This window comes from Aegilops tauschii, chromosome 1, assembly GCF_002575655.3.
Source record: "Aegilops tauschii subsp. strangulata cultivar AL8/78 chromosome 1, Aet v6.0, whole genome shotgun sequence".
NCBI lineage: Eukaryota > Viridiplantae > Streptophyta > Magnoliopsida > Poales > Poaceae > Aegilops > Aegilops tauschii.
This window is the reverse complement of record NC_053035.3, coordinates 428014725-428024636: the sequence shown is the minus strand read 5'-3', so window position 1 is coordinate 428024636 and position 9912 is coordinate 428014725. Positions and strand designations below refer to the sequence as shown.

General features: G+C 44.6%; 1 protein-coding gene across 1 annotated transcript; it reads left to right on the top strand.

The window, feature by feature from the left end:
• Positions 1-5152: 5152 nt before the first annotated feature.
• On the top strand, positions 5153-8029 carry LOC141036581 (uncharacterized). Its single transcript, XM_073506363.1, has 6 exons — positions 5153-5354; positions 5403-5485; positions 5897-6304; positions 6599-6754; positions 7379-7453; positions 7562-8029. The coding sequence occupies exons 1-6, from the start codon at positions 5153-5155 to the stop codon at positions 8027-8029; spliced, it is 1392 nt and encodes a 463-aa protein (XP_073362464.1).
• The last annotated feature ends 1883 nt before the right edge of the window (positions 8030-9912 follow it).

The following is a 9912-nucleotide window of genomic DNA, read 5'->3' as shown; positions in this document are numbered from 1 at the left end:
ACGACGATAAAGTAGCATGTCATCATATTAAGCGACGCATAACGTAAGCAGACATGGAAGAGTGCGACCTCTCTTGCGTGTAGTCCTCAAGGTCATCTGCTCAGTTGATGATGGTAATGCAGTTGTCGTGGCTGCCGGCGGCGGGGAAGAAGATCTGAGGCGGCGAAAGACAGTCTAGAGAGCGGATCCCTGCTGTGGTGAACCCTTCCATCGTTGGAGCAGCTGAGCTTGGGTGGAACACAGCACCGCAGGAGCAGGACAAACCACACAAGGTTTTCTTTGACACATATCTGTAATAGAAGTAATTGTGTAAGGGCTTGTTTGAATTTGAGGATTCTAACAATGCAGGGATAGGAAATAGACAGGAATCGGATAGGAATGCACGTGCAAAACAAAGAATTTAAAAACACAGGATTTCTGCCAATCTGGGTGTTTGGTTCACAAGAATTGGAAGATCACGGGATGCAAAGAAGCATGGTGAGATTAAGTCAAACCACAAGAAAATATACGGTTATAATGCTATTATGCTACTATCTCTTAGTCTTGTGCTTCATGAATAGGAATTTGAAAAGGAGGACAAGTGGAAATTAAAATTCCTATGGTTTTTCTTTCAAGGAGACACTAAAGGAACAAATCCTACAGTTTTCCTTTGCTCCATTCCTTTGCACCAAATTCGTGAAAAGTAGTACCATACGAAACTTTCCAATTCCTATGTTTTCATTCACTTTTCCTTTCAAGCACTGGCAATTCTAGTAGGCAGGCTTGAGCAAGGAAAAGCCTACACTAAAAAAATGTTTTTGTGCTCCTTCTATTACTTTGGACCCAGGCCACTGCCCTACTAGCTCAACTCCCAGGGCCATCGACAAATGCATAGATCAAATGCGCAGAGATAAATAATGATGGCGTTCAAGAGAGTCTATTACGGATAGCTAAGTTTCCTGGTACCTCACTGCTTGTCATATAGTAGGATAAAATAATTTTATTTCCCGTTACTCCGTGTGCTCAGTGGACAATATATATAACATGTAGAGTAAAAAAGATATGCAACAATTGTACAACCTCTTTGGCGAAGCCATGTCGATCTCAGCGTGATTGGGTTGGCCAGAGGGGATACTCCGGCTGACTTGGCTGTTGGAGGAGGGGAAGAAGATCTTAGGCGTCTGGAGATGGAGCCCGAGGTACTGCTCCGCTGTGATGGAGGGTTTCGTTGTTGGAGCAGCTCCGGTGAGTTGTACGACGCCGAGGCTGAAGCAGGACAAGAGAGACAACGTTAACCTGAGTGGAATTCTAATAACATCTCCAATAGATGACGTAAAATACATAACCACAAAGTGCTAGATGTATACATCAGCCGCTCATCTCTGAACTTAACTGTCGAAACTGAACTTCACTGTCGAAATTGAATTTTGCTGTCGAAACTGAATTTTACTGTCGAAACTGAACGCACTAGAGGTGAGGCTACACGTCAGTCGACTGACTTTTTCATCTCCGGTCAGTCGATTTTGCAGCCGTTGGATACGAAATCAAGGGCCTGTAGTTCATCTTCAACCTCCACACCCGTGAGCCCCCAGCCAGCACCGGCCAAACAGCCGCCCCGCCCGCCCCGAAAACACTCCCCACCGCCGGTCCACCGCCGCCCCGGCCATCCCTCTAGGCCCCTGTAACATCCCAATTTTCCTAAATCAGGATGTTATTAGATCATTCATATGCATATCATATTTTTATTGCATTATTTGCTTTTTTTCTGAAATATTCAAATCATTATGCAACAAAGGCAATTTATTGGAGTGGAGATAATGTGACTTCTCCTATGTTTAAAAATGTTCATAATGTGCAGAATATTATTTCCAGTTCATCTGATATGTTCATCTGATATTGCATAAAAATTATTTTACAAAATTGCATTAGGTGAGGAACTAGCGTTCCTTTAGTTTATATTAGCAGTATAGATTTTACTGTGTGTATATATAATTTGTTTTAGTTTTATTATGTTGTTTTTATTTTAGTTATTTTTACTACTGTAGTTTTTTGTTTTTTTAAGAAAAAAGAGAAAGGCAGCGAGCCGGCCAGCCAACGGCCCAGCCAGCCGGCCCAGCAGCGCCGCTGCAGCCCACAGCCACCGCAGCCCACGCGAAGCGGTACGCACCCGATCCGACCCGCACCAGCGCCCGACCCGCTGTCTCTCCCTCTCTGCCAGCGGACCCCGCACCTATTCATCCCCTTCACCAAACCGGACGCGCCGCCGCGCGCACGCCGAGGCCGACCCGGACCAATCCGGCGCCTGGTCCAACCCCGTGCGACCTAGGGACACCGCACGCGAGCCCACGCCCACGAAGCACCCCCGCGTCCCCTCCCCGATCAATATCGTTGCCGCACGCTCGAGCGAGGGCGAAACGCATCTCGCCGCGGAGCTCCGCCAACCGCCGCCGTTCGCCTGACGCCACCGCTGCCGTAAGGACCCGTAGAGACACACCGACTGCTCCTTTCAATCCGCCGCTCCGCGCCGCACTTGCTTGACTTACTTTCGTGGCCGGAATCGCAGCAGCGCGAGGGCGCCGACATCGCCGGAGCACGCCGGAATTCTCGAGCTCACCACCGCCGCTCGAGGGAGCCCCGTCGCCGTTGAACACCACCACCACCTCCGCCCCTCAACGCTACACCCGTCCGTCCCTTCGTCTTTATCGGAGACCCACCGGAGGAGCGCCGCCGCCGACGCCCGAAGCCACCGCCGCCGACGCCCGAAGCCGCCGCCGTTTTCTCTGCTTTTGGTGAGCACGCATGCACAGGAGGTCCTCCAACCAATCACGTGCTGCCATGTGGCAGCCAGCTACAGTACACGCACGAACAGTGCAGGAGTTTTCTGTTGTTTTTGTTTTTCTTTCCAGATTTGTTCTCTAACTTCTTTTAGCTATATCTTTTAGTCTATATACTCAATTTAGGTAATTCTTTTTCCTATGCACTCACAAATACCAGTAGTTTATCACAGTACCAAAATCTCACATGCTTGCGCTGTTCAAATTTGAATTCATTTGAATTTTAATTGAATCTTCCGGAGGCCGTAACTTTCAAACCGTTTATCGGAATCGAGTGTTTCTTTTTGCATTGTGACCGTAGTGCAATTTAGGTGCTGTTAAGCTTCTGTTGTTGAGTTTTAAAAATGTTTTCCTTGCTGTTGGTTTTGTTTTGGTTATTTTCGTGTTCCGGTGATTGATTTGTTGAATGGTGTGAAACGTGTAGATTGTCCGGAGTGCGACGCGAGCTATTGTCAGGAGTGTGACTTTCTGAACCAGAACCAAGGCAAGTTACATGTTGATCATCCTTTACCTATTGTTTTCTATGCATGTAGTTATATCACACTATGAATATATGCATGTATAGGAGTAATATATAAATTTTGTTATGCTGTTGAGCTATCTTCCCGTGTTTTGCAAATCGTGGTACTTGTAGCTTGCTATGCTTTGTAGACGGGGGTGGTTCGTGTATTCATTGAGCTTATGTGAGGACTATAAATATAACAAATTGAGTAGTAATTAAGGACTTAATTCACCTCTGGGCGGAATTGGTATTGAAGGGTGGTTTTAAGAACATCATGGTTTATACCCTCTGAATGTAAGTGGACGGCCGCCCAGGCTCAAAAAGATCAGACAGACTTAGTGACTAGTAGCTTCCATGCGCAACCACTAGCTAAATGGGCTCTGGCTTAGTTGAGTAGGTTGTGGGATCCTCGCCCAGGTAAGCTAGCAGATGTAGATATGAGTAGGTGTACCGGCTGCCGGGGGTGGAGGTGACTGCTTCTGAAAGACTTCGTCTCAATCTTCGGGTTGAGTCTAGTGGGTAAAGTGTGCAAAACTCTGCAGAGTATTAAAACTAATCATGATTAGCCGTGCCCTCGGTTATGGGTAACTTTGAGCCACTATGCCATTACAGTTGTTGGATGATCTTGATAGATGTGACACTTAATAATATTTGTGGGAAAACTTAATAAAGGGTAGGTTGGAGTTGATTTTGCCAACTCAACCTTGTGTATATAATTGTAGTAATAAAAGAACTAAATAAAAATTTGACTATTAGGTAGTTATGAGGACAAAATCAGCTTTCTGCAAAAATAAACCCGCAAGCCTTCCTTTTGTTATATTATGCATATACATGTAGGTCTTCTATATTATTACTCCTACGTAACTTGCCAATACATTCCAAGTATTGACCTATATGGCTGCAACGTCTCATGTTGCAGGATATTCAGACGAAGAGTAAGGTACCGTTAGGGTCGCGAGTCTGCACTCAGCATCGCAAGTGGGCTATGATGGGACTCATCGTTATTTTCTGCTACTTTCCGCTGTTTGATTGAATAAAGCTGGCCAAGTGCTATGCAGATTGTTTTATTTTATACATTCTGGATCATACGTTGTAATAAATGATGCACTTGCTATTCTGGTATTCATCTATACTGTGTGTGCTAGCGAGTTCGATCCAGGGACTAGCACGGTACGCACAGAGACTCAAATCCTTCGAGGTTTGGTTGTTACAGATGGCATCAGAGCATTGTGTCGACTGTAGGACGTGACCCTAGAAAATGGATTAGAAAAGCCATAGGAGTGAAAATTATTTTATAAAACTAGCTATACTTACTGTTTATTAGTTAACCCCCTCAAGTATGTTGACAGTTAAGTAGGAACTAGTGCTGAGACCACCATTCATGTTTGTTTTATATTGCCACGTTATCATGTTAGTGTATCTGATTATGTCCACTTTTGTGGTATGAAGATACTAGATTGTTTGCTTGATTGGTAGTTGTTTGTTAAATTGCTTAGTGTCGAAATTATTCGACTATATATATAATATTATCATATTGTTTGTTGTTTGTTGTTTGTTTGTTTGTTGGTGTTATTCGTTGTTGTGTTTTGTTGGCTTGATCATATTATGTATATGGGTACAATATATTTATATATACATAGTTTTCGGCCCTATTATATCTATAACTCATCTATTCTTGCCAACCAAAACCCTTAGTATGCCTATTAGAGTGAGTTCCCAGAAGCTGAGATGATAGCAGGTGTTGGTTGTCCATCAGTTGACTTTATCTTGTGGGAAGCATGAGTTTCCTGCGGATTTGATTATATTGAAGTCACAAGGTCTGGATATTATTTTGGGTATGGATTGGTTACAGTTATATAAAGGTCGTATTGATTGTGCCAGTCGATCTATTACTCTCAGTGCACCAGGAGGGAAGAGGATCAAATATGTTTGTAAGTATAAGCGTAATCAGGTGCAAGTGAACTCTCTTAAGGGCGGTAGCCTGGAAGAGGTGCCAGTTGTGAGGGATTATCCAGATGTGTTTCCAGAGGAGTTGCCAGGTATGCCACCAGATAGAGATATTGAGTTTCTTATTGATTTAATACCAGGCACTGGACCTATTGCAAAGAGACCGTATAGAATGCCTCCTCAAGAGTTGGAGGAATTGAAGAAGCAGATAAGAGAATTGCAGGTACAAGGATTTATTCGCCCAAGTTCATCACCTTGGGGAGCTCCAGTTTTGTTTGTGGAGAAGAAGGATGGGACCTTGAGGATGTGTGTTGATTATCGTTCTCTGAATGAGGTAACCATTAAGAATAAGTATCCTTTGCCTATGATAAATGATCTATTTGACCAGTTGGAGGGAGCTACTGTGTTTTCTAAGATTGATCTCCGTTCTGGTTATCATCAATTGAAGATTCGTGAGCAAGATATTCCAAAGACTGCTTTTACTACGAGGTATGGGTTGTATGAATATACTGTTATGTCATTTGGATTGACTAACGCTCCTGCATACTTCATGAATATGATGAACAAGGTGTTTATGGAGTTCTTGGATAAATTTGTGGTTGTTTTCATTGATGATATATTGGTGTTCTCCAAGAATAAGAAAGAGCATGAGGTGCATCTGCGTTTGGTATTGGAGAAATTGAGGGAACATCAGTTGTATGCCAAGTTCAGCAAATGCGAGTTTTGGCTGGATGAGGTAGCATTCCTTGGACATGTTGTGTCAGGTAATGGAGTTGCAGTTGATCCATCTAAGGTTGCTGCAGTTACAGAGTGGGAGACACCCACGACAGTTGGAGAGATTCGCAGCTTTTTCGGCCTTGCAGGTTATTACAGGAGGTTTATTGAGAACTTTTCTAAGATTGCAAAGCCTATGACTGAATTGTTGAAGAAGGAGAAGAAGTTTGTTTGGACTGGTGAATGTGAAGCCAGCTTTCAGGAATTGAAGCAGTGGTTGGTTACAACACCAGTCTTAACTCTGCCGGATATACATAAGGACTTCCAGGTATATTGTGATGCTTCTCGTCAAGGACTTGGGAGTGTTTTGATGCAGGAAGGTAAAGTTGTTTCTTATGCTTCACGTCAGCTTAAGAATCATGAGCATAATTATCCTACACATGATTTGGAGTTAGCCTCAGTTGTGCATGCATTGAAAACTTGGAGGCCATATCTTATTGGTAATCATTGTGATATATTTACTGATCATAAGAGCTTGAAGTATATTTTTACTCAGAAGGATTTGAACATCAGGCAGAGGAGATGGTTGGAGCTTATTAAAGATTATGATTTGAATGTGCAGTATCATCCTGGTAAGGCTAATGTTGTTGCTGATGCATTGAGTCGTAGCAGCCATGCTAATGCAATTAATATTGATAATATGCCACCCGAGTTATGTGAACAGTTCAGGAATCTCAGGTTGGAGATGGTTCCTAAGGGATATTTAGCAACACTTGAGGTAAAGCCTACTCTGCTTGACAGGATCAGAGAAGCTCAAAAGAATGATAAGGAGATTGCTGAGATAAAAGAGAATATGGTTAAAGGTAAGGCAGAAGGTTTCCGTGAGGATGAACATGGAGCCATATGGTTTGAGAAGCGTATTTGTGTACCTCAAGATGCAGATATCAGGAAGTTGATTCTTCAGGAGGCGCATGATTCACCTTATTCTATTCACCCAGGTAATACTAAGATGTATTTGGATTTGAGGGAAAGATTTTGGTGGCCTAGCCTGAAGAGGGAGATTGCTGGGTATATTGCAACATGTGATGTGTGCCAGAGAGTTAAGGCGGAACATCAGAGACCAGCAGGTTTGTTACAGCCATTGCCTATACCTGATTGGAAGTGGGATGAGATTGGTATGGATTTCATTACAGGTCTACCCAGGACTCGATCAGGTTATGATTCTATTTGGGTAGTTGTTGATCGTTTGACTAAAGTTGCTCACTTCATCCCAGTAAAGACTACTTATACCAGTGCTCATCTAGCAAAGATTTATATGTCTAAAATTGTTTGTCTGCATGGAGTTCCAAGGAAGGTAGTGTCTGATAGAGGTACTCAGTTCACATCCAAATTTTGGCGTCAGTTGCATGAATCCTTGAGCACCAGGCTGGAGTTCAGTACAGCTTTCCATCCACAGACAGATGGGCAGATAGAGAGGGTAAATCAGATTTTGGAGGATATGTTGAGAGCTTGTGCTTTGGACTATGGGTCCAGTTGGGATGATAATTTACCTTATGCAGAGTTCTCATATAATAACAGTTATCAGGCTAGTCTGAAGATGGCACCATTTGATTTATTGTATGGTAGGAAGTGCAGGACACCGTTGATGTGGGATGAGGTTGGAGAACGTCAGTTCTTTGGACCAGACTTGATCAGGGATGCTGAGGAGAAGGTCAAGTTGATTCGTGACAGGCTGAAGATAGCACAGTCCAGACAGAAGAGTTATGCAGATGCAAAACGTAAGGAGCTGACATATGAGGTAGGAGACCGTGCATATCTTAGAGTTTCACCACTTCGTGGAATTAAGAGGTTTGGAATCAAAGGTGAGTTAGCACCACGTTTTGTGGGGCCTTACAAGATCTTGGAGCGTAGAGGAGAGGTAGCTTATCAGCTGGAGTTGCCAGAATCCTTGTCAGGAGTTCATAATGTGTTTCATGTATCTGAGTTGAAGAAGTGCCATGCAGAGATGATGGATGTTCCATTGAGGGACACAGTGCCACTTGAGGCAATTTAGTTGGAGAGTGATTTGACATATGAGGAGAAGCCTGTTAAGATTCTGGAGACAGCAGAGAGAGTTACTCGCACCAAGACAATTAAGTTATGCAAGGTTCAGTGGGATCATCATAGAGAAGAGGAAGCTACCTGGGAACGAGAGGAAGATCCCAGGCAGGATCACCCACACCTATTTGCTAGCCAGCCCGAATCTCGAGGGCGAGATTCATCTTAAGGGGGTAGGTTTGTAACATCCCAATTTTCCTAAATCAGGATGTTATTAGATCATTCATATGCATATCATATTTTTATTGCATTATTTGCTTTTTCTGAAATATTCAAATCATTATGCAACAAAGGAAATTTATTGGAGTGGAGATAATGTGACTTCTCCCCTGTTTAAAAATGTTCATAATGTGCAGAATATTATTTCCAGTTCATTTGATATGTTCTGGTAATTTTTGCAATCTTCAAAATATTTTATTTGATTGTTTTATTGCTGTTTGAGTGGCCTATTGCATAAAAATTATTTTACAAAATTGCATTAGGTGAGGAACTAGCGTTCCTGTAGTTTATATTAGCAGTATAGATTTTACTGTGTGTATATATAATTTGTTTTAGTTTTATTATGTTGTTTTTATTTTAGTTATTTTTACTGCTGTAGTTTTTTGTTTAAAAAAAAAGAGAAAGGCAGCGAGCCGGCCCGCCAGCGGCCTAGCCAGCCAGCCGGCCCAGCAGTGCAGCTGCAGCCCACAGCCACCGCAACCCACGCGAAGCGATACGCACCCGATCCGACCCGCACCAGCGCCCGACCCGCTGTCTCTCTCTCTCTGCCAGCGGACCCCGCACCTGTTCATCCCCTTCACGGAGCCGGACGCGCCACCGCGCGCACGCCGAGGCCGACCCGGACCAATCCGGCGCCTGGTCCAACCCCGTGCGACCTAGGGACACCGCACGCGAGCCCACGCCCACGAAGCACCCCCGCATCCCCTCCCCGATCAATCTCGTTGCCGCACGCTCGAGCGAGGGCGAAACGCATCTCGCCGTGGAGCTCTGCCAACCGCCGCCGTTCGCCTGACGCCACCGCTGCCGTGAGGACCCGCAGAGACACACTGACTGCTCCTTTCAATCCGCCGCTCCGCGCCGCACTTGCTTGACTTACTTTCGTGGCCGGAATCGCAGCAGCGCGAGGGCATCGACATCGCCGGAGCACGCCGGAATTCTTGAGCTCACCACCGCCGCTCGAGGGAGCCCCGTCGCCGTTGAACACCACCACCACCTCCGCCACTCAACGCTGCACCCGTCCGTGCCTTCGTCTTCGCCGGAGACCCACCGGAGGAGCGCCGCCGCCGACGCCCGAAGCCACCGCCACCGATGCCCGAAGCCGCCGCGGTTTTCTCTACTTTTGGTGAGCACGCACGCACAGGAGGTCCTCCAACCAATCACGTGCTGCCATGTGGCAACCAGCTATAGTACACGCACGAACAGTGCAGGAGTTTTCTGTTGTTTTTGTTTTTCTTTCCAGATTTGTTCTCTAACTTCTTTCAGCTATATCTTTTAGTTTATATACTCAATTTAGGTAATTCTTTTTCCTATGCACTCACAAATACCAGTAGTTTATCACAGTACCAAAATCTCACATGCTTGCACCGTTCAAATTTGAATTCGTTTGAATTTGAATTGAATCTTCCGGAGGCCGTAACTTTCAAACCGTTTATGGGAATCGAGTGTTTCTTTTTGCATTGTGACCGTAGTGCAATTTAGGTGCTGTTAAGCTTCTGTTGTTGAGTTTTAAAAATGTTTTCCTTGCTGTTGGTTTTGTTTTGGTTCTTTTCGTGTTCTGGTGATTGATTTGTTGAATGGTGTGAAACGTGTAGATTGTCCGGAGTGCGACGCGAGCTATTG